Genomic DNA, 23925 nt, shown 5'->3' on the forward strand with positions numbered 1-23925 from the left:
TGAGGTGACCCCAAGGTTTGTTCATGGAGGGTTTGGGGTTGGTGGAGGGAGGTGGGAACGACCAAAGGGGCGTGGGAAGGGTGGGGGGTGGATTTAGGGTGGGAGAAAAATGGGGAAACCCCAAAGAGTGTTGGGGGTGACCCCAAAAGGCATCAGGGACCCCAAAACCCACCCTAGGACCCCACAAAAGCTGCCCCAGTGCCCACCTGGCTGTGGGCAGAGCCCTGCATGACTACAGACAGACACACGGACAGGGGCAGCACGGTGCCCCACGGACCCCAATACCACCCCAAACCCCACAAAATTACCCCAAACCTCACAAAATGACCCCAAAACCCCACAGAATGATCTCTAAACCTAAACCCCCCAGAATGACCCCAAACCCCACCTGGCTGTGGGCAGAGCCCTGCATGACCACGGCCGGACGCACGGACAGCGGCGGCACCAGCAGCACCGTGCCCCAAACACCCCAATAACCCCCAATATCACCCCAATAACCCCACCTGGTTCCGAGCTGACCCCTGCATGACGACGGCCGGACGCACGGACAGCACCGGCACCATGCTCCAAACACCCCAAACACCCCCAATATCACCCCAAACCCCACTAAATGACCCCAAAACCCCACAGAATCACCCCAAAACCCCCCAAAACCCCACCTGGCTCCGGGCTGACCCCTGCATGACCACGGCTGGACGCACGGACAGCGGCGGCACTGTGCCCCAAACACCCCAAAACCACCCTAAACCCCACTAAATGACCCCAAACACCCCCAAAACCCCCCAAAACCACCCCAAAACCCCACCTGGTTCCGAGCCGACCCCTGCATGACCACGGCCGGACGCACGGACAGCGGCGGCACCGGCAGCACCGTGCCCCAAACACCCCAATAACCCCCAATATCACCCCAAACACCCCCAAAACCACCCCAAACCCCACTAAATGACCCCAAAACCTCACAGAATCACCCCAAAACCACCCCAAAACCCCACCTGGTTCCGAGCCGAGCCCTGCATGACGACGGCCGGACGCACGGACAGCGGCGGCACCGGCAGCACCGTGCACACCATCCACTCGGGCCGGGCGAACTTGGGGTCCATGCCCAGCACGAAGCACTCCTCGTCCGAGATGCGCTTGAAGATCTCGTGCACGCGCTCGGGGCTCAGCAGGATCTTCTTCTCCTGCGAGTCCTCGTTGACGTGCTTCCACTCGGCGTAGAGCTCCAGCCCCGAGCGGCGGATGCGCGGCTGGTACCGCCCGCAGCCCCCGTGGCCCTAAACACAGGGAGAAATGGGTTAAAAATGGGGTTAAAAATGGGTTAAAAATGGCGTTATTGGGGTTTCCATTCAGCACAGAGCTCCAGCCCCGAGCGGCGGATGCGCGGCTGGTACCGCCCGCAGCCACCGTGACCCTGAAAACAGGGAGAAATGGGTTAAAAATGGGTTAAAATTGGGGTTTAATGGGTTAAAAATGGGGTTTAATGGGTTAAAAATGGGTTAAAATGGGGTTAAAAATGGGGTTATTGGGGTTTCCACTCGGCACAGAGCTCCAGCCCCGAGCGGCGGATGCGCGGCTGGTACCGCCCGCAGCCCCCGTGGCCCTGAACACAGGGAGAAATGGGGTTTAATGGGTTAAAAATGGGGTTATTTGGGTTAAAAATGGGGTTAAAAATGGGTTAAAATGGGTTAAAAATGGGGTTATTGGGGTTTCCATGCAGCACAGAGCTGCAGCCCCGAGCAGCAGATGTGTGGCTGGTACCGCCCACAGCCACCATGGCCCTGAAACGGGGCAAAAATGGGTTAAAAATGGGGTTTAATGGGTTAAAAATGGGTTAAAAATGGGGTTAAAAATGGGGTTATTGGGGTTTCCATTCGGCACAGAGCTCCAGCCCTGAGCGGTGGATGCGCAGCTGGTACTGCCCACAGCCCCTGTGGCCCTGAAAACAGGGAGAAATGGGGTTTAATGGGTTAAAAATGGGGCTATTTGGGTTAAAAATGGATAAAAATGGGGTTTAATGGGTTAAAAATGGGGTTAAAAATGGCGTTATTGGGGTTTCCATTCAGCACAGAGCTCCAGCCCCGAGTGGCGGATGTGTGGCTGGTCCCGCCCACAGCCACCATGGCCCTGAAACGGGGCAGAAATGGGTTAAAAATGGGGTTTAATGGGTTAAAAATGGGGTTAAAGATGGGGCTTAATGGGTTAAAAATGGGGTTTAATGGGTTAAAAATTTTGGGGTCACGAATGGGAATTCTGTGCCACAAATGAGAATTCTGGGGCCACAAATGGGAATTTCGTGCCCCAAACAGGGATTTTGGGGTCACAAATGAGGATTTTGGGGTCACAAGTGAGGATTTTGGAGTCACGAACGGGGATTTTGGGGTCACAAATGAGGATTTTGGGGTCACGAACGGGGATTTTGGGGTCACAAATGAGGATTTTGGGGTCACAAACGGGGATTTTGGGGCGACAAATGAGGATTTTGGGGTCACAAGTGAGAATTTTGGGGTCACGAACGGGGATTCTGGGGTGACAAACGGGGATTTTGGGGTCCCAAATGAGGATTTTAGGGTGACAAAGGGGGATTTTGGGGCCACCTTCTCCTTGGTGAGGTCCTCGTCGCCCTCGGGCTGCTCCACCCCGAACTTGTGGTCCATCTCCTCGCCGCCCTCGCAGATGTTCTTGCCCTTGCAGAGGTCGTAGACGTGCGTCAGCCGCTTCTTGGGCTGCCCCTTGGACTTGCCCAGGATGTCCTTGATCTTGGGGTTGTTCTGGGAAAAACAGCGGGTTTGGGGTCAGGAACGGGGGTTTGGGGTTAAAAAATTCATTTTGGGGGCAGGAATAGGGTTTTGGGGACAGGAATGGAGTTTTGGGGTTAAAAAATTCAGGTTTGGGATCAGGAATGGAATTTTGGGGTTAAAAAATTCGTTTTTGGGACAGGAATGGAGTTTTGGGGTTAAAAAGTTCAGGTTTGGGGTCAGGAATGGGGTTTTGGGGTTAAAAAATTCATTTTGGGGGCAGAAATGGAGTTTTGGGGTCACATTGTGGTTTTGGGGTCAGAAATGGCATTGTGGGGGCAGAAGGGTTTTTGGGGTTTTTTGGGGTTTTTTGAGTTTTTTGGGGGGTTTTTTGGGTTTTTTTTTGGTGTTTTTTGGGGTCTCACCGAGTCCACGAGCAGCTTGGAGCAGAAGAAGCAGACGCAGCGCAGGATTTTCATGGTTTTACCCAAAAACCCAACGTGGAACACGGGCTTGGCCAGCTCGATGTGGCCAAAGTGACCGGGACACTCCGTCATGTTCCCTGGGGACACCCCGAAATCACATCAGACACACCCCAAAATCAGACCAGGGACACCCCAAAGTCACACTGGGGACACCCCAAAGTCACACCAGGGACACTCCGTCATGTTCCCTGGGGACACCCCGAAATCGGGTTAGGGACACCCCGAAATCGGATTGGGGACACCCCAAAGTCACACTGGGGACACCCCGAAATCAGACCAGGGACACCCCAAAGTCACATCAGGAACACCCCAAAATTGGGTTGGGAGGGGTTGGGATGGAGGGAACCCTCCCCTGAAGGCGCTTTTGGGTGGGAGGGGAAGAATCCTACAAAAATCCTATAAAAATGAGCACCCCAAAAAAAAAAAAGAAACTCAATTAAAAAGAAAATGCCAAAAAAAAGAAAATCCCAAAAAAATTGAAATAAAGAAAGCCCCAAAAGAATTAAAATCCAAAACAAAAAATTAAGTCCCAAAAAAAAGAAAATTTTAAAAAAATCCCCCCAAAAAATGTAAATCCCCCAAACAATGAGGATTTTGGGGTTCAGGGTCCCCTCCCAGAAGGATTTTGGGGTTCAGAGTTCCCTCAATGAGGATTTTGGGGTTCAGTGTCCCCCCTATGAAGATTTTGGGGTTCAGGGTTCCCTCCCAGAAGAATTTTGGGGTTCAGTGTCCCCTCAATGAGCATTTTGCGGTTCAGTGTCCCCTCAATGAGGATTTTGGGGTTCAGGGTCCCCTCCCAGAAGGATTTTGGGGTTCAGTGTCCCCTCAATGAGCATTTTGCGGTTCAGTGTCCCCTCAATGAGGATTTTGGGGTTCAGGGTCCCCTCCCAGAAGGATTTTGGGGTTCAGTGTCCCCTCCCAGAAGGATTTTGGGGTTCAAGGTCCCCTCAATGAGGATTTTGGGGTTCAGGGTCCCCTCAATGAGGATTTTGGGGTTCAGGGTCCCCTCCCAGGAGGATTTTGGGGTTCAGCCCCCCCGGCTCACCGGCACAGGTCTGGCAGCGCCCCGTTCTCTCGATCACGCCCTGCCGGGGGTCCATGAGCCCCCCAAGTTTGGGGCGCCCCCCCTCGGTGGTTTCGGGGTACTTGATGCCCCCCTCGGTCACTGACATCCGTTTCTGAGGGGGGAAAGGGAAACTGAGGCACTGGGGACCCCCAGATTCATCCAGGAGCCCCCCAAAAATCCTAAACTCCCTGAGGGACCCTAAAACCCCTCCAGGACCCTCAAAACTCCTCCAGGACACCCAAAACCCCTCCAGGGCTCCCTGAGTGACTCTCAGAGACCCCAAAATCTCATCAGGGCTCCCTGAGCAACTCCTGGGACCCCAAAACCCCTCCAGGACCCCCAAAACTCTTCCAGGGTCCCCGAGTGACTCTCAGGGACCCCAAAACCCCTCCAGGACACTCAAATCTCGTCCAAAATTCCCCTAAAAACCTCCAGGTACCCCAAGTCTCCTTCACTGAAGCCTGAAGCTCTTTTAAGGCCCCACAAACACCTCCAGAGACCCAAAGCCCCTCAGGACACCCTAAAACCCCTCCAAGGCACCCCAATACTTTTCCCGAGGCCTCCTGGGGACACCAAAATTAATTCCGAGGCTCCCTGAGCCGCTCCTATGGAGGCCAAAATGCTGCCAGGAGATTCTGAGGCACTTTCAGACACCCAAAACCTCTTCCAGAGGCTCCCTGGGCACCCCAACACCTCCCAGAACCTCGTTTTGTGTCCCCGAACCTCCTGAGGAGCCCCCAAATCCCCCTCGGAGCCCCGTTCAGCCCCCCGGGCCTGTGGGGGGCGCTGTCCCCTCACGGGGCCGCTCCGCTCCCCGCTCTCGCTGCCCCGGCGCCATTTCCCGCCGCCGCTCTCGCCCTCAGCCGCCGGCCCCGCTCCCTCCGCGGGCCCCGCGGTTCCGTCCGCGCCGCCCCGGCCCCGGTACCATCTCATCGGGGCTGAGGATCCCGAACTGGACTCGTTTGATGGTGCGCAGCGGGCAGGCGCTGTCGCCCGAGGGCGGACCGCCGTGCATGGCGCCGGTGGGGCCGCGGCCTCGCGCCGCTCCGACTGCTCGGAACCGACCCCTTCACGGAGGGGGTGAAAGGAGCGGGGAGTTTGAACCCCACCGGGGAACCGGGAACCGGCGCCTCACGGAGCACGGGGCGCGGAGCTTCCCCTTTTCCGCTCCGGCCGCTCCGCGCTCAAGGCGCGACTGAGCGGCGGGAGGCACCGGCGGCGGCTTATATAGACTCGGCCCCCGCGCGCCGCCGGTGGGGGCGTGGCCGGAGCGTACCAAGCGCCTCACAGGAAAAAGGGGGAAGAAGTGGGAAAAAAGCGGCGGGAAGGAAAGGTAGACGCGGGTCCCGTCACGATCCGTGAGGCGAGCGAGGAGCGGGGAAGGGGCAGGGAGTCGGCGGCTGCTCCGTGAAGCCCTCACGGGACGCGCCGTGGTCGGACCCCCCTCTTCCAGCACGGTGGGATCGGTTCATGAATAATTTATTTTAAAAGCACCGCCCCCCCTGAGCCCGAGTGCCGAGAGATGGCGGGGGCTGAGGGAGGGTGACGGAGTGACCTCAGAGCTGGCGGAGATTGACGGAGAGTTCCGAAGTTCTGACGGAAGTGGGCGGAGACAGCCGAAGAGCCTCCGGAGAGTGACGGAAATGCTCGAAGTTAACCGGCCGTGCCCGAACGTTGACCTAAATAGCCGGAACTGGCCGAAGCATTCGCGGAAGTTATCGAAAGGTGCCGAAGCACGAGCGGAAAGTACCGGAAATACCCGAATATCTGACGAAAGATGCCGAAGCAAAGGCGGAAAGTGCCGGAAATGGGCAAAGAGCCGCTCCAGCCGCGGCCTGCGCAGCCCCGGCCTCGCCCGCCCGGCCCAGCCGCTCCCGGCGCTCCCGACCCGGCTGGGGCGGCTGGGAAAGGCCGAGGCTTTGCGGCCTGTTCTGGAGGGAAGCTGGGGAAGGGGTTTAGCGAGGCGCAGCGGGATTGGAAGAGAATTTCAGGAGCGGGAAATGGAAATCTGAGGGGGCAGAAGGGGTTGGGCGCGCAAATAAAATCTTGAAGGTTGTTGGCAGAGCAAGAGAGGCGTGGGGTTATAATTGGGGTAGGAAAGGGGCATTTAGAGGGGCAGGAGCGTTTGGGGGGCAATTGCAGATAAGGGGGGGATTTAGCGGGGCAGGAGGGGGTTTTGGGGTGTGTTGGGGTAGCAGTCGGGTTTGGGGGAACAATTAGAGCAGTAAAATACTTTTTGAGGAGAGTTTAGAGGGGCAGGAAGGATTAGGGGATGTAAATGGAAGGAAAAAATGGAGAATTTTGGTGTTTGGAGATCAGGGAAGGGAATCCAGGCGGAGCAGGAGATTTTGGGGATAATTATGGCAAGAAAGAGGAATTTGGGGGGAGAACGGCAGAGAGGGGGATTGGGGGGAAGGAAAACGGGGTTTTGTGAGGGACAAGAGGGGTTTGGGGGGATTTGGGGGCAGAGAAGGAGAAATTTGGGGAGCAGGGGAGATTTTGGGGGTCAGGAGTGGGAGGAGTTTCCCCCATGTCACCAGGGGAGGGGTGACACAAGGTGTGATGTCACAGGGTGTGACATCATGGGGTGTCACCGGGTCACGGTGTGAGCACAGCACAGCCAGACACCACAGGTGACACAAATGTGACACAGTCTGAGGTACAACCCAAAGGTACAACGTGACACTGCCCCACACGGCAAAATCAGACACAAAATGTGACAAATGTGACAAATTTGACCCAAAATGTCCCAAGTCTGAGGTACAACCCAAAGGTACAGCCTGACACAGCCCCACATGGCACAGCCGGACATGCGACACCATGTGACACTGCCACACGAGGTGACACCGAGGGTGCAGTGACACCTGAGTCCCCCCCCCATACACCTGCTACACCCGGCCGTGCCTGTTGTGTCCCTCACATCGTCACCACCTGGTTTTGTCACTGTTTTGTCACCATTTTGTCCCCATTTTGAGGCCATAGCACTGTGGTTGTGTCCTTGGTTGTGTCCCCACTTTTGTCCCCGTCCCTCTCTTGTTGTGTCCCTTTTTGTATCACTGTAGCCCCAAATTTGTCCCCACTTCTGTCTCCTCGTGCCCCCAGCTGTGTCACCCATGTCTCATTGTGTCCCCAACTGTGTCCCCAACTGTCACCCATGTCTCATCATGTCCCCTGTGTCTCAGTGTCACCTGTATCCTGTTGTGTCCCCTCCTGTGTCACTTTGTCCCCCATTTGTGTCCCCTCAGCCCTGTCCCCTGTGCCCCCCAACTCTGTCCCCACTTTTGTCACCCCTGCCTGTGTCCCCTGTCCCCTCCACGTCCCCCTGCCTGCCTGTGCCTGCCCCCGGGGTTGTGTCCCCCATTTCTGTGTTCCCAAATGTCCCCCAGTTCCGTCCCCCACAGCTGTGTCCCCCAAATGTCCCCCTGTGTCCCCCCACATCTCCTACCGGTGTCCCTCCTTGTCCCTCCCTTCTTCCCCCCAATGTCCCCCCCCACCCCCCTGTGTCCCCTCTTGTCTTCCCCCTCAGCGTCCCCCAAATGTCCCCCCCTGTGTCTCCCCCTCATCCCCCCCATATCTCCCCGCAATGTCCCCCCCCCCGTTTGTCCGTGTCCCCCCATTTTCTCCCCTATGTCCCCCCGGTGTCCCCCCCATATCCCCCCATCAATGTCCTCCCTGTGTCCCCTGCTTTGTCCCCCATAGTGTCCCCCCAATGTCCCCTGTGTCCCCCCCGGTGTCCCCACTTATCCCTCCCTTCTTCCCCCCCATATCCCCCCGCAATGTCCCCCTCGTGTTCCCCGTGTGTCCCCCCCGTATCTCCCCAGTGTCCCCCGGAGTACCCCCAATGTCCCCCCATGTCCCCCCAGTGTCCCCTCGTGTCCCCCCATGTCCCCCCCGTATCTCTCTCCGTATCCCCCCCGTATCTCCCCCCCATATCCTTCCGGTGTCCCCCCGTGTCCCCCGGGGTGTCCCCCCGTGTCCCTCCCCGCGTCCCCTTCGTGTGCCCCCACATTCCCCCGGTGTCCTCCCACCTCCCCCCCCAATGTCTCCCCTTATCCCCTCTTGTCCCCCGGTGTCCCCCCCGGTGTCTCCCATCTCCCCCCGTGTCCCCCCCGTATCCCCCCGGTGTCCCCTCTTGTCCTCCCCATGTCCCTCAGTGTCCCCCCCCGGTGTCCCCCCCGGTGTCCCCCCCGTGTCCCCGCTCCGTGGGGCGGGGGGGGTCCCTCCCTCCCTCCCACCCGGGGCCCAACGCGCCGCCTCCATCTTGTGCCGCCGCCGCCGCCGCCGCCGCCGCCGCGACATCCCCGGCCCCGGGACAGGCCCCGGTAACGACCCCCGCCCCCCCCGGGACCCCCGAGCGCCGCCGGGACCCCCCCGAACCCCTGCCCTGCCCCCTCCCCACGCCCCCCGCCCCCCTCCCGCCGCTGTCACCGCGGCGCGACCCCCCGGGATGGGGGAGGGGAGGGGGAGGGGAAGGGGGGGGGGGACACCGCGACCCCCACCCACCCCACTCCCCCCCGCACTGCCCCGGGTCACGCCCACCCCCCTCAACCCCCCCCGCCCCCTGCCCGCCCCTCTGAGCCCCCCCGGACCCTCCTCAAGCACCCCTGGCAGGACCCCAAAGTGTCCCCAGGGTCCCCCAAAGTGTCCCCAGGGTCCCCCAAAGTGCTCCGGGACCCCCCCAAAGTGCCCCCCCCACCCCAAACAGCCCCTCCCCTGCCCAGGACCCCCCAAATGTCACCGAGCACCCCCCAAACGCTGCTGGGAGGGGTGGGTGTACCCCGGGGGGGTGACACTGGGGTGACACCGGGGGTGACACTGGGGGTGACGCGGGAGTTGGGGGGGGGCGGCTGCGTGTTTGTGCCGGGGTGGGGGGGCCCGAGGGGGGTGTGGGGGGCACGTGCTGGGGGTTGTTTGTGCGTGTCTGAGTGTTCGTCCGTCCGTCCGTCTGTCCCAGCGTGTCGCATGAGCGTGGGGCTGTAAGTGTCCGGTTGTTTGTGTGGGTGTTTATCCGTCTGTCCGTCCAAGCGTTGTCATGTCTGTGTTGGGCTGTGTGTGTGCGTGTGTTTGTATGTGTCCAGTTGTTTGTGCCTCTGTTTGTCTGTCTGTCTGTCCAAGTGCGTCGCATCTGTGTGGGGCTGTAAGTGTCCGGTTGTTTGTGTGGGTGTTTGTCCGTCCATCCAAATGTGTTGTGTCCATGTGGGGCTGTACGTGTGCAGTTGTTTGTCCGTTTGTCGGAGTGTGTCGCGTCTGTGTGAGGATGTGAGTGTGCGAGCGTTTGTGTGTGTCCAGTTGTTTGTGCGTGTGTTTGTCCGTCTGTCCAAGCGTGTCCTGTGGGGCTGTGCATGTGTGGGTGTTTGTCCGTGTGTCATGTTTGTGTGGGGCTGTACGCGCCCGGTTGTTTGTCCGTCTGTCCGAGCATGTTGTGTCCGTGTGGGGCTGTGCACGTCTGTGTGTTTGTGCGCATCTGATTGTTTGTGTCAAGTCCTGTGTCCGGTTGTTTGTGCAAGTGTTTGTCTGTCTGTCTGTCCGAGCGTGTCATGTCTGTGTGGGGCTGTGCGTGTGTTTGTCTGTGTACGGTTGTTTGTCTATGTCTGGTTGTTTGTCTGTGTCAGGTCCTGTGTCTGGTTGTTTGTCCGTGTCCCATTGTTTGTCTGTGTCCAGCCGTACATCCATATGAGGGTTGTGTGAGGGTTGTTCCTGTGTGGTTGTGCACCTGCCTGTGCTTGTGGCTGTTGTGTGTTCATGTCGGGTTGTGTGTCACATCCCTGTGCGGTTGTGCACCCATCTGAGGGTTCTGTGAGGGTTGTTTGTCTGTGGACGGTTGTGCCTCTGCCTGTCAAGCATCCCTGTGTGGTTGTGTCATGTTGTTGCGCAGTTGTACGCCTGTCTGAGGGTTGTGTAGGGGTTCTTTATGTGGTTGTGCGTTTGTGTGTGGTTGTGTGACGTTGTTGTGCGGTTGTGCACTATCTGAGGGTTGCATGATGGATTTTTGTGTGGTTGTGTGACGTTGTTGTGTGGTTGTGCACCCATCTGAGGGTTGTGTGAGTGTTCATTGTACGGCTGTGCTCGTGTCAGCCATCCCTGTGCAGTTGTACACCTGTGTTCGGTTGTGCACAGTGTCTGTGTGTAACTGCACATCCGGGCACAGCTGTGCGAGGGTTGTGAGGCTGCGGGTGTTGTGTCTGTGTCCGGTTGTGTGTCCTTGTGTGGTTGTTTGTCCGTGTGCAGGTGTTGTGTGTCCCTGTGCAGGTGTGTGTCCATGTGAGGTTGTTGACCCGTGCACGGTTGTGTCCAACACCTATCACGTGTGTTCTGCATGTGCAACAGGTGCTGTGGCTGTTGCGTGGGTGCGTCACCTGTGTGTGTGCACAGGTGTGTGTGTGTGTCACACCACTGTGTGTGTGAGTGACACCTGTGCTTTTCTGTGTGTGTCACACCTGTGCGTGTGTCCAGGTGCTGTGTGTTGTACCTGTGCGTGCGTCCGTGTGTCTCACACCTGTGTTTTTCTCTGTGTATCACGCCTGTGTTTGTGTCTGTGTCACACCTGTGTTTTTATGTCACGCCTGTTTTTCTGTGTGTGTCACACCTGTGTGTGTGTGTGATATCTGTCTGTCACACCCGTGTATGTCTGTGTCACACCTGTGTGTGTTCAGGTGTGTGTCTGTGTCACACCTGTATATGTCTGTCACACCTGTGTCACACCTGTATTTGTGTCTGTGTTTTTCTGTGTTTTTCTGTATTTTTCTGCATGTCCCCCCCCCCCCCCGGTCTCTCCCCCCTCCCGCCCTTCCCGCGCTGACACTTCCGGGTCTCCCTTAACCCCGCCCATTTCTGGCCACACCCCCTCTAACCCCGCCCCTTTTCTGTCCCCGCCCCCTCAGCCTCCGCCCGCTCCTTCCACACCGCCCGCGGCAGGACGGGGCCCCGTGACGTCACTCCCAGCCCAGCCAATGAGCATCCAGGTGAGCCCATGACGTCAGGGCCGCGCGCGCTCCCTTTCGCACGGGATGGGCGTGGTCCCGGCGGGGGTGGGCGTGGCCCGGAGCGCTCCTTGCCCCCTGATTGGCCGCAGGTGAAAGGTCCGCAGAGGGGGGAAGGGGGAGGGGTCTGAGGGGGGGAGGGGGGGTTGTTTCCATGGCAACCGTTGGGTGACACTGCCCCCTCCCCCCCGGTGACGTCGCGGACGGGACGCCGCTGTCAGGCGGCTCCGGGGGTACCGGGGGGGCGGGGGAGGGGCGGGGGGGACTGGGGGGGGATGGGATGGGGGTCCCGGGGGGGGGGAGGGCGTGCACGGGAGGGTCCCTGCGCCTTTTCCATCCCCCCCACCCCAAAATTCCCCCGGGGTTGTTCCCGCCCCTCCCCATCCCCCCCTTGTGTCCCCGCCCTCCCCCCCCACCTGTGTCACCTCCCCTCCCAGGTGTCACCCCCTGCCCTCGCTGTCCCCTCCCCCGTCCCACCCCTACAACGTCACAGCGATGACGTCACGCCGCCCCGACCCCCGTGTTGTCACTGGAGTCCCCCTCATGGTGACGTCATACCGCCCAGAGCCCTCCCCCCGCGCCGTGACGTCACAGCCATCCCCTCACGGCGATAGCCGACTCATGACGTCACTCTCCCATATGAAGACGTCACGTTCCTCCTTTTGCTGTGACTGTGACGTCACGCCGGAGGATCACTCGCTGTCACTCGTGTCCGGGTGTTGTGACCACGGGTACCCCCAAATCCGGGTGTTCCTACCAAATCTGGGCGTTTTAATCCCAAATTTGGATGTTTCACCCCAAGCCTGGCTGTGTTACCCCAAATCCAGTTGTTTCCCCCCAAATCCGGTTGTTTCACCCCAAACCCAGGTGTTTCACCCCAAAATCTGGGTGTTTCACCCCAAATCCGGGTGTTGTGACCACTCTCTCGGTGTCGTTCCTCCCCCCCCACAGGAGGCCCGGCCGGCTGTGACCCCCCCCCGAGGACCCCCGGAGCTGCAACACCCAGTCCATGAGGGCCCCGCGCACAGGTGGGCACTGGGAGGGACTGGGGGATACTGGGAGGGACTGGGATATACTGGGGAGTACTGGGATGTACTGGGAGGGCACTGGGGGGTACTGGGGGGCACTGAGGGGCACTGGGAGATACTGGGAGGGACTGGGGGGCACTGGGTTCCTCCCCGTTGGTTCTGCCCCAGCTCCCCTACTGTTCCCGTTGGTTCTGCCCCTTCTCCCCCCGCAGTTCCTCCCCGGTGGTTCTGCCCATTCTCCCCCCGTGGTTCTCGTTGGTTCTGCCCCGGCTCCCCCCGCGGTTGCTCCCCGTTGGTTCGGTCCCGTCCGCCATTTTGAGCCTCCTCAGGCCGGGCAGGCCCCGACACAAAATGGCGGCGCTGGGCCGGGGACAGTGAGCCCGAGACAGGGAATAGGGGAGCCAAAAACTAAAAACAACCCCTAGAACAGGTGACAGAGTGACACCAGAACCCCACAGTGACCCCAGGACAGGGAATAGGGGAGCCAAAACCTCAAAATAACCCCCGGGACAGGTGACAGAGTGACACCAGAACCCCACAGTGACCCCAAAAGCTCACAAGGACCCTCGGGAAAGGTGACAAAGTGACCCCAAAACCCCAGAGTGACCCCGGGACAGGGGAAAGGGGACACCAGACCCCAGAGTGACCCCCAAAACCCCACAATGACCCCAAATAGCAAACCAGGTGCCTGGGTGACTCCAAATTGCGGCCGCACTCACCCAGGTGATATCAAATAAAGGATTTAGCCACGCAGGTGACCCCAAATAGTGAATCCAGATGTCTGGGTGACCCCAAATATGGGACCTAGGTGATCCCAAGTTGTAGCCCCACCCACCCAGGTGACACCAAATATGGGACCCCAAACTGTGGTCCCCACCCACTCAGATGACCCCAAACCATGGTCCCCACTCACCCAGGTGACCCCAGACCATGCCCCCAACCCCTCAGGTGACCCCAAATCATGTCCCCACCCTCTCAGGTGACCCCAAACCATGTCCCCACCCCAAATGGTGACTCCAAACCGTGTCCCCATCCATGCAGGTGACCCCAAACCATGTCCCCGTCCATACTGGTGACCCCAAACCGTGTCCCCACCCCTGCAGGTGACCCCAAATGTGGGATCCAGGTGTCTGGATGACCCCAAACCATGGTCCCCACCCCTCAGTTGACCCCATGCCCTGATTCCCGCAGGTGGCCGGCGCGGGGATGGCTCCGGTCGTGGAGGTGTCGGACGCCGGGCACTGCCGGGCGCTGCTGCTGGAGCTGAACGAGCAGCGCCTGCGGGGCCAGTTCTGCGACGTCACCATCATCGCCGAGGACACCAAGTTCCGCGCCCATAAGAACGTCCTGGCCGCCTCCAGCCCCTTCTTCAAGCGGGCGCTGGCGCAGGAGCCCGCGTGCCCCTCGCCCGCCCAGGTGCTGGAGCTGCCGGGCGTCCAGGCCGGCGTCTTCTCCGACGTGCTCAACTTCATCTACAACTCGCGCCTGGCCGTGCCCTCGCCGGCGGCCGCGCGGGCGCTGGGGGCCGTGGGCCGGCGCCTCGGCATCCCCTCGCTGCAGGGCCTGGAGGCCGGGCCCCCTCCTCCTGCTCCTCCTGCTCCTGCTCCTCCTGCTCCTCCCGCTCCTCCGGCTCCGGCGCCGCGGGACATGAACGGCACCTGGACGCCGCCCGCGCCCTCCGCCGCCGAGCTCAGCCCGGGCGAGGCAGGTGAGGAGGCGGCCGCGGAGGCTTCGCCGTCGTCGCCGTCGTCGCTGCGCTGCGGGCTGTGCGGGCGCGGCTTCGGCTCGGCGGCGGCGCTGGGCTTCCACGCCAAGCTGCACCGCGGGCGCCGCGGGCTGTGCTGCCGGCACTGCGGCAAGAGCTTCATCCACGTCAAGCGCCTGCAGACGCACGAGGTCGGCTGTCGCGACGGCGACAAGGATGGGGACGGTGGCGCCGCTGGCACCGTCGGCACCGACATCCCCATCACCGGCGGCGCTGTCACCGCCGCCGTCACCGCGAGCAGCACCACCGCAGCGCCGAGGGCGGCCAAGAAGGCGCTGCTGCTGCGGCACCGCGCGCTGGAGCCGGGCGCCGAGCAGGAGCCGCTGGTCAAGGTGGTGGACGGGCAGGTGCTGTACCTGTGCGGGGTGTGCCAGCGCTCCTACATGACCCTGTCGAGCCTGAAGCGCCACGCCAACGTGCACTCGTGGCGCCGCAAGTACCCGTGCCGCTACTGCGACAAGGTGTTCGCGCTGGCCGAGTACCGCACCAAGCACGAGGTGTGGCACACGGGCGAGCGCCGCTACCAGTGCATCTTCTGCTGGGACACCTTCGTCACCTACTACAACCTCAAGACGCACCAAAAAGCCTTCCACGGCATCAGCCCGGGGCTCATCGCCTCCGAGAAGACGCCCAACGGCGGCTACCGGCCCAAGCTCAACGCGCTCAAGCTCTACCGCCTGCTGCCCATGCGGGCCAACAAGCGGCCCTACAAGACCTACAGCCAGGGCGCCGTGCCCGACGGGGCCGCGCCGGCGCCCGCGGCGGCACCGGGGGACGCCGGGGTCACGGCGTTCCCGGCGTCGGCGCCGCCGCCGCGGCCGGAGCCCGCCTCGGTCATCGCCTTCGGCCGCGCGGCGCCGTCGGTCATCGTGCGGGGCGGCGGCGGCAGCGGGGCCGCCTCGGTCATCGCCTACAACGGGCGGGCGGGCGAGGAGGCGCCGGGAGCGGCCGAGGCGCCGGCGGCCGCGCCGGTGACGCCGGCGGTGCCCATCAAGAAGCAGGTGCTGCGGGAGTACATCGAGGCGCAGCGCGCCATCGCCGGCGCCACCACGGCCGCCGCCGAGGAGGGGACGACGACGACAACGCCCCAAAACCCCTCCGGGGGCGGGCGCACCATGACCTACGTGGCCAAGCCGGCGTACGCGGGCTCGGCGGGCGAGGGGCTGTGCCAGATCACCGTGCGCATCGGCGAGGAGGCCATCGTGAAGCGCCGCATCTCCGGCACCGACCTGCGCGGGGACGGCGCCGGGGAGCGCCGCGGGGACGGCGACAACGACAGCGACGCCGAGGACCGGCTCTGGCGGCCCTACTACTCCTACAAGCCCAAGAGGAAGGCGGGTGGCAATGCCACCAACGCCAGCACCGGGAGCGTCGCCGGGGTCGCCAAGAAGGCGCGGTGGCGGCGCAAGCTGCGCTCGCTGCGGCGGGCGCCGGGGGACGGCGGTGACGGTGACAATGACAATGACAACGGCAGTGACAATGGCGACGGCGACGCCGCGCGGCGCCGGGAGCGGCGCCACCCGTGCCGGGTGTGCGGGAAGAGCTTCCCGGCGCTGCGGAAGCTGCGGAAGCACCAGCGGGGACACGAGGGCGGCGCCGCGGCGACGCCGGTGGGGACGTCGTCATCGTCGTCGGTGGGGACGTCGTCGTCATCGGGGCGCGTGGGGCGGCGGCCGTCGCTGCGCTTCACCTGCCCCACCTGCGCCAAGGTGTGCAAGACGGCGGCCGCGCTCAGCCGCCACGCCCAGCGGCACCGGCGGCGCTCGGCGGGGTCACCACCGGGGTCACCAGAGGGGTCACCGGGGTCACCACAAGGGTCACTGCAAGGGTCAGCACCGGGGTCACCACCGGGGTCACCACCAGGGTCACTGGAGGGGTCAGCGGGGTCACCACAAGGGTCATCGCAAGGGTCACTGCCGGGGTCACCGAGGTCACCGTCAAGGTCACCGAGGTCACCGCCGGGGTCACCGCCGGGGTCACCGGCGCCTCCCACGGTCATTGCCTACACGCCCCCAGCCGCAGACAAAGGGGGGCTCCCGGTGTCCCCCGCGGTGCCGCCACCCCCAGGTGACACTGGCGGTAGCGATGACATCACTTGTGACGTCACAGGCTCCGCCCCCGCGGGGGCGTTCCCGGTGCAGGAGCAGCCGCTGGCGCTGCTCTGCCGGGCCGCGGCTGGGGGCGACCCCGAGCTCGGGGCTGGGGGCGGGGCTGGGGGGGCGGGGACAGCGCCCCGCGCCCCTCCCCCCCCGGCCCCGCCCCCTCCCGCTCCCGGCGCGTTCCCGCTGCCGTTCGGGCCCCGCCTCGTGGCCGCGTTCCCGTTCCCGTTCCCGCTCCCGCTCGCGCTCGTCCTGCCCGAGCCCGAGCGCGGCTTCCTGGGGGGGGGAGGGGCGGGGGGAGGGGCGGGGGGGGCGCCCCTCCCCCCACCGCCCAGCACCGCCCCCCCACACCCCCCCGCCCCCACCCCCCCCAGCTTTGGGTTCCCCGGGGGGGGGGGAGGGGAGAGGCCCCGGAAAGCGGGGGGGGGCACCTGAGGGGTGGGGGAGGGGAGGCCCCGAAAATGAGGGGGGAGGGGTCCCAAAAGTGAGGGGGGGTCCCGTAGGAAAAGGGGGGGGGGGGGCCTATAATGGGGAGGGGTCTCCCATGGGACCCATAGAAAATGAGGGACCCCATAAATTTGGGGGAGCCCCATAAGAGGTCGGGGGTCGCCATAGGGAATTTGGGGGTCCCCATAAATTTTGGGGGTGGTCCCACAGCGGTTTATGGCCCCCATTGAAGTTTAGGGGCTCCCAAAAATGTTGGGGGTCCCCGAAATCATTTCCCATAGGAAATGGGGACCCCCATAGGAATTTGAGGGGGGGGTCCCAGGGACCAGAATGAGACTGGGGGGGGGGGAGGGAGGGGGCACTGGGGATACTGGGAGGTGGGAGGGGCTTCCAGTCACCCCAGACTGGTGGGGAGGGGTCCCCACCCCTCCCCTCAAGCACAGGGACCCCCCCCAAAAACAGCAAAACCCCCCCCAAATATTCGGGCCCCCCCCCCCTCAGCGTTTTGCACCCCCCCAGAGGCCCCTCCCCCACCACGGGGACCCCTCCCCTCCCCCCTCCCCCAATCGGGGCCCCCCCCACTATCCCGGGGCCCCCCAAAATCCCGAAATTCCCAAAATCCCCAAATCCCAAACCCCTCCCCCCCCCCCCTTTGGCACCTTATCGGCATCGCAGCGACATTCCAGCCGGGGGGAGGGGCGAGTGTGCAAGGCGGGCGTGCAAGGGGCCGGGGGGGTGTGAGGAGGGGCCTGGTGCAATGGTGAGCGTGCAAAGGAGGGGCCTGGTGTCGGTGTGAGTGTGTAAGGGGATGTTTGTGCAATTATGAGTGTGCAAGGGGGTGGTCTGTGCACTGGTGAGTGTGCAAATGGGTCCCTGTGCAAATCTGAGTGTGCAAATGGATCCCCATGTAGCTGTGAGTGTGTGAATGGGTCCCTGTGCAATGCTAAGTGTGCAAACATGTCCCTGTGCAATGGGGAGTGTGCAAATGGGTCCTTGTCCATTTTGGGGCGCGCAAATGGCTCCGTGTGCAATTCTGAGTGTGCAAAGGACTCCTCATTCAGTTGTGAGTGTGCAAACGGGTCCCCGTGCAATCCTGAGTGTGTATATTGGTCCTCGTGCAATGATGAGCGTGCAAGGCCCCCCTCATGCAATGGTGAGTGTGTAAGGCCCCCCCTCGTGCAAGGCCCATCCCCCCTCACGCCCCTCATGCAAAACCCCCCCCTTGCACACCCCTGACCCCCCTTGCACACCCACCACCCCTCCCCCGCTCCGTTGCACACCCACTCACACTCAGCTCACGCTCACGCTCTGCCACACCCGCCGAGCGTGCGAGGGGCCCCTGCACGCCTTGCACGAGGACGGGCTGGGGGTGAGGCTCGTGCTTGTGCAAGGCGGGCGTGGGAGCGAGCAAATCCTCCTGTGAGGATTGTCCTCGTGCAGTGACCCGATCCTTGTGCAAATCCTTGTGCAAAAACCTCCTTCTCGTGCAAGAGGACGTTCCTTGTGCAAGGATCCTCGTGCAAAGCCCTCGTACAAGGATCCGCGTGCAAGAACCCTCATGCAAGGAACATTCACACGTGCAGGATTCTTCCACGTGCAAGGGATGTTCCTTGTGCAAAGTGCGCGTGCAAGGATCTTCCTTGCGCAAGGATCCTCGTGCAAAAATTGTCCTCGTGCAAGGATCCCCGTGCAAGGACCATCCTTGTGTGCAAGGGCCCTCATGCAAGAGACATTCCTCGTGCAAAGTGTGTGTGCAAGGATCCCCGTGCAAGGAACGCCCCTTGTGCAAGGGCCTATGCGCAAGGACCCTCGTGCAAAGGGTGTGTGCAAGAATCCTTGTGCAAGGGACTTTCCTCGTGCAAAGCGCGTGTGCAAGGATCCTCCTCGTGCAAGGACCCACGTGCGAGGGACGTTCCTCGTGCAAGGATCTTTGTGCAAGTTGTCCTCGTGCAAAGCGCGTGTGCAAGGATGGGCCCCGTGCAAGGATGGGCCCCGTGCAAGCCCCGCCCCTCCCCCCGCGGCCCCTCCCCCTTTTGCACTTTCGTGGCCGCGTTTGCTACTGACGGACCCCCCAATGCCCCTCCCCCCCCAGTGTCCCCGGTGTCCCCAATGCCCCTCCCCCCCCAGTGTCCCCAATGTCCCCTCCCCCACCAATGTCCCCCCCCCAGTGTCCCCTCCCCCCTCCCGAGCGCACTTTAGGGGCAAAACCGAACGGAAACGGGCAAAAAACGGAGCGGGGACAGAACGGGGACGGGGACGGGGAGGGACACGGAGGGGACATCGGGGGGGGGGGGGGGGTGGCACCGGAAATGGGGCGGGGACACCCGGGGGACACCCAGGGGTGACGTCAATGGGGTGACCTCAATGGGGGATGTCCCCAATGGGGTGACCCTAATGGGGGATGTCCCCAAGGTGATGTCCCCAATGGGGTGACCTCAGTGGGGATGTCCCCAAGATGTCCCCAAGGTGATGTCCCCATGGGATGTCCCCATGGGATGTCCCCATTGAGGTGACCCTTATGGGGGATGTCCCCAATGGAGTGTCCCCAAGGGGTGGCCCTGACGATGTCCCCAAGGGGTGACCCTAATGGGGGATGTCACCACTGGGATGTCCCCAAGGAGGTGGCCCTGGGGATGTCCCCATTGAGGTGACCCTAATGGAGGATGTCCCCAATGGAGTGTCCCCAATGGGGTGACCTCAATGGAAGATGTCCCCAAGGTGATGGCGCCAATGGGATGTCCCCAATGGGGTGGCCTTGGGGGTGTCCCCAGTGTGGTGACCCTAATGGGATGTCCCCAAGGAGGTGGCCCTGATCGTGGTGACCCTGAGGGTGTCCCCAAGGTGATGTCCCCAAGGTGATGTCCCCAATGGGATGTCCCCATTGAGGTGACCCTTATGGAAGATGTCCCCAAGGGGATGTCCCAAATGGGATGTCACCATTGGGGTGGCCCTAATGGGGGATGTCCCCTATGGGATGTCCCCAAGGTAATGGCCCTGTCCCCACCAAGGTGACCCCATGGATGTCCCCGAGGGCTGGACCTGTCCCCACCGGGATGTCCCAGTGAGGTGACCCCACAGATATCCCCCGGGATGTCCCCAAGGGGGTGGCCCTGGCCCCACCGAGGTGACCCCATGGATGTCCCCCCCCGGATGTCCCCACTCCCCCTCGTGTCCCCACAGCGTCCGTCCCCTCTGGGCTGTCTGTCCCCTCGGGGGTGTCCCCACAGGGGAGGGGTCCCCAGGGGGTGGCGGGGGGTCCCCGGGGTGTCCCCAAGGCGGGGGTGGCAGCGGTGACAAATGTCCACTATTTATCTGCATCAGTGAGTGTTAGAGACGCCAATAAACACCGTAGAGCTGAGCCGGCTGCGGGGACATCGGGGACACTTGGGGACAGCGGGGACATTGGGGGCATTGGGACATTGGGGACAGTGGGGGGATTGGGGACATTGGGGGGATTGGGGACATTGGGGGATTGGGGACATTGGGACAGTGGGGGGAAGTGGGGACATTGGAGGCATTGGGGACATTGGGGGCATTGAGGACACTTGGGAACATTGGGGACAGTGGGGGGACATCTGGGGGCTGGGGACATTGGGGATATTGCAGGGATTGGGGACATTGGGAGGATTGGGGACAGTGGGGACAGTGGGGACAGTGTGGGGATTGGGGACATTGGGAGAGACTGGGACATTGAGGACAATGGGGGGATATGGGACAATGGGACATTAGGGACACATTGGGGGGATTGGGGACACTCGGGGACATTGGGGACACTGGTGACATTGGGGGCATTTGGGGGCATTGGGGGGATTGGGGACGTTGGGGACACATTGGGAGGATTTGGGACACTGGGGACAATGGGGACAGTGTGGGGATTGGGAGGGATTGGGATATTGGGGACACTTGGGGACATTGGGGGAACATTGAGGGATTGGGGACACACTGGGGACATTTGGGGACAATGGGGACGTTTGGGGACATTGGGGATATTGGGGACATTGGGGGGATTGGGGACAATGGGGACAGTGGGGACACATTGGGGGTATTGGGATGTGGAGGATGAGGGGACGTGTGGGGACATCAGGGACATTGGGGACACTTGGGGACATTTGGGGATATTGGGGGACATTGGGGACACTTGGGGACATTTGGGGACGGTTCCCGTTGGGGGTGGCACTGAGGGGACATTGTGGGGACATCAGGGGTGACATCGGGGGGTCCCCAAATCCAGACCCCCCCACGGAGCAGCAACAACCACGATTTATTGTACACGAACGGGGGGAGGGGACGGGACCCCATTTTTTGGGGGGGGTTTCCCCATTTTTAGGGGGGGGTCCCCCATTTTTGGGAGTGTTCCCCCCATTTTCGAGGAGGGTTTCCCCTTTTTTTTGGGGTGTCCCTGAGTCACGGGGGGCAGGGGGGCCATGAGGTAAATTTTGGGGACCCCCCCAGGTGGCACCGAGCTGAGATTGGGGGGGGGGGGGGAGTCCCTGAAATCTGGGGGGGGTCCCTCGAGTTTTGGGGTCTCTCCTTTTTTTGGGGGGGGGTGGGTGTTGATTTTTGGGGAGTTTTTCCTTTTTTTCACCCCCATTCCAGACACCCCAAAAAGGGGGGGGACACCCCAAATTTGGGCCCCAACTCCCGGTATCCTCAAGGGGGGGGTCCCCACTTTCAAGCCCCTTCAGGATGGAGCCCCCCACTTTTAGAGCCCCCCACATTTCACGTGTCCCTGTCCCTCTTCCCCCAAAATTTTGGGGTGCAATCCCACTCGCACCAGGTGTAGAACCCACCCCAGGTATTCGGTGCCCCCTATCACAGCAGATGGAGCCCCCACCAAAATTTTGGGGTGCCCCCCTCTCACACCAGGTTGAAGAGCCTCCCAAAATTTTGATGTCACCAGTAGATGACAGATGGAGTTGCCCCCCAAAATTTTGGGGTCCCCCCTCAAATTTCGGGGTGCCCCCTCACACCAGGTGAAGCCCCCTCCCCAAATTTCGGGGTGCCCTCCCTCTCACAGCAGATGGAATCACCCCAATTTTTGGGGTCTCCCCCAAATTTCGGGGTGCCCCCCCCTCATAGCAGCTGTAGAACACCCCCAAATTTCGGGGTTCTCTCCCAAATTTTGGGGTCCCCCATCCACCAGATGGAATCTCCCCAAATTTCGGGGTCCCCCCCTCAGAGCAGCCGGCACGTCGAGGATTTCCCCGCGGCGCCCCCCGCGGCGCTGGGGTCCAGGTCGGGGGGCAGCGTCCCCGGCGCCCCCCACACGTTGAGCTCCTCGAAGACGCCGGTCTCGATGAGCTCCTCCTGCCAGGGGATGGGCACCGTGCCCGAGGCGAAGGCGTCGCACAGCGCCGCGTCCCCCGCGTCCAGCTCCACGCCCTTCACCGTCGAGAACGCCCCCACGTCCCCCAGGTCCTTGGCGTACACCCGGCGCGGGTCCGGCACGAACGGCGGCGGCACCAGACCTTGGGGAAGGGGGAGGGCACCACGGTGGGTTTGGGGTTGGCACACTTGGTAGCCCCAGTGTGGTCCAGGAATCACAGAACCCCCAGGAACCCCAAGGAACATCTGAGAACTTCCAAAAACCTCCCCAGAACCTCCCGAGAACCACCAGGAACCCCTCAAAGTTCATCCTATGGCTCCTAGAAACTCCCCAGTATAGCCCAGTATGGCCAGTAACAACAGGAACCCCAAGGAACCCCAAGGAACATCTGAGAACTTCCAAAAACCTCCCCAGAACCATCAGGAGCTCCATAAAGTTCATCCCATGGCTCCCAGCACAGCCCAGTGTAGCCCAGTAACCACAGAAAACCCAAGGAGCCCCAAGGAACATCTGAGAACTTCCAAAAACCTCTCAAGGACCACCAGGAACTCCCCAAAGTTCATCCCACAGCTTCCAACACTGAGTGGAAACCCCATTGTTGGACCTCCAACATTCATTGGAGACCCCAAACCCAATGGGGACCCCAAACCCAATGGAGACCCCAAAACCCAATGGAGAACCCAAAACTCATTGAAGACCCCAAAATCCAACCCTTGAACCAGCTGGAGACCCCAGAACCCCCTGGAGACCCCAAAACCCAATGGAGACACCAAAACTCATTCCAGACCCCAACTCTTGACCACCCACCACCCACTGTAGACCCCAAACCCCCCGGAGACCCTCCTGGAGCCCCCGTCGGGTGTTACCAGCCTCGAGGCGCCCCAGTTGATGGTCCTGAAGAAGGCGTGGGCCTTGAGCTGGGCGCAGCCGTTGTCGCGGAAGCCCAGGCGGGCCTGGGGGTCCTTGGCCAGGAGCCCCTCGCAGGCCTCGCGCGCGGCCGCGCTGAACTTGTCCGAGTAGGACACGGGGTCATTCAAGATGCGCCGCGTCACCTCCTTGTTCTCCACCTGGGGCGAGGGGGGACACCAAAAACATGGTGGGGCGTCCTTGGGGGTCACCTTTGGTGGGGGTGTTGGGAGGTTCTGGAGGACCTGGAGGGGTTCTGGAGGTTCTCAGAGGGGTTCTTGGAGGTTTTGGGGGGTTCTTGGAGGTTCTTGGGGACCTTGGGGGGCTCTTGGAGGTTTTGGAGGGTTGTGAGGGTCTTCAGGAGGGTTCTTGGAGGTTTTGGGGGTTACTTGGAGGTTCTTGGGGGTTTCTGAGGGACCTGGGAGGTTTATTGGAGGTTCTTGGAAGCTTCTGAGGTTTCTGGGGAGTTATTTTGGGGGTTTATTGAAATTTTGGAGTTTCTGAAGGTCCTGGGGGGTTTCCTGTGGGATCCTGAAGGTCCTGGGAGGTTTCTGGGAACCCTGAGCTGAGTTTTGAGGAGTTCCTGGTGGTTCTGGGGAGGTTTTTGGAAGTTCTCATCTGTTCCTTGGGGTTCCTGGGGGTTCCTGTGGTTCCTGGTCTGTACTGGACCATGCTGGTCTGTACTGGGTGGCACTGGGGGGCACTGGGGGTGGGGTCACCTTCTCCCCCCGCCGGCGGAAGGGTCCCTTGGCCTCCAGCATCTCGTAGATGGTCACCCCCAGCGTGAAGTAATCGACCGACCAATCATAGTCCTCGTTCTTGAGCAGCTCGGGGGCCATGAACCCTGTGGGGACAGTGAGGGGACATTGGGGGGGGTCAGGTGACATTGAGGGGACATTGAGGGGACAGGGGACCCCCAGTGTCCCCCCAGTGTCCCCACAGTGTCCCCCCAGTGTCCCCCCAGTGTCCCCACAGTGTCCCCCCAGTGTCCCACAGTGTCCCCAGTGTCCCCTGTCCCCACCTGGGGTCCCGGCGTAGCCGCGGGTTTTGCTCTCGCCATCCTTGAGCTCCACAGCCAAGCCCATGTA

General features: G+C 61.8%; 3 protein-coding genes across 3 annotated transcripts in view; 1 reads left to right on the forward strand and 2 right to left on the reverse strand.

Annotated features, from left to right (window-relative positions):
- The window catches only part of LOC134433511 (DNA-directed RNA polymerase II subunit RPB1), a 30684-nt gene extending 25214 nt beyond the window's left edge, over positions 1-5470 (reverse strand). The window contains exons 1-5 of the mRNA XM_063182343.1: positions 5212-5470; positions 4266-4398; positions 3161-3297; positions 2595-2768; positions 993-1274 (exon numbers count right to left, since the gene is read on the reverse strand). Coding sequence (XP_063038413.1) covers positions 993-1274; positions 2595-2768; positions 3161-3297; positions 4266-4398; positions 5212-5301 — 816 coding nt within the window. The 5' untranslated portion in view covers positions 5302-5470. The remainder of the gene's footprint in view (positions 1-992; positions 1275-2594; positions 2769-3160; positions 3298-4265; positions 4399-5211) is intronic.
- A 3069-nt stretch (positions 5471-8539) lies between these two features.
- LOC134433521 (zinc finger and BTB domain-containing protein 4-like) lies at positions 8540-16593 on the forward strand. Its single transcript, XM_063182354.1, has 4 exons — positions 8540-8608; positions 11168-11248; positions 12218-12294; positions 13486-16593. Exon 4 carries the CDS (start codon positions 13501-13503, stop codon positions 16591-16593), a length of 3093 nt encoding a protein of 1030 aa, XP_063038424.1. The 5' UTR covers positions 8540-8608; positions 11168-11248; positions 12218-12294; positions 13486-13500.
- Positions 16594-21780: 5187 nt separating this feature from the next.
- On the reverse strand, positions 21781-23922 carry LOC134433522 (rhodopsin kinase GRK1-like). Its single transcript, XM_063182355.1, is given in 5 exon segments — positions 21781-22073; positions 22798-22812; positions 22815-22998; positions 23557-23681; positions 23859-23922. Coding segments are annotated over 5 exon segments (681 nt in total).
- Between the last annotated feature and the right edge of the window lie 3 nt (positions 23923-23925).

The sequence above is a fragment of the Melospiza melodia genome, unplaced genomic scaffold (genome assembly GCF_035770615.1).
Source record: "Melospiza melodia melodia isolate bMelMel2 unplaced genomic scaffold, bMelMel2.pri scaffold_184, whole genome shotgun sequence".
Taxonomy (NCBI): Eukaryota; Metazoa; Chordata; class Aves; order Passeriformes; family Passerellidae; genus Melospiza; species Melospiza melodia.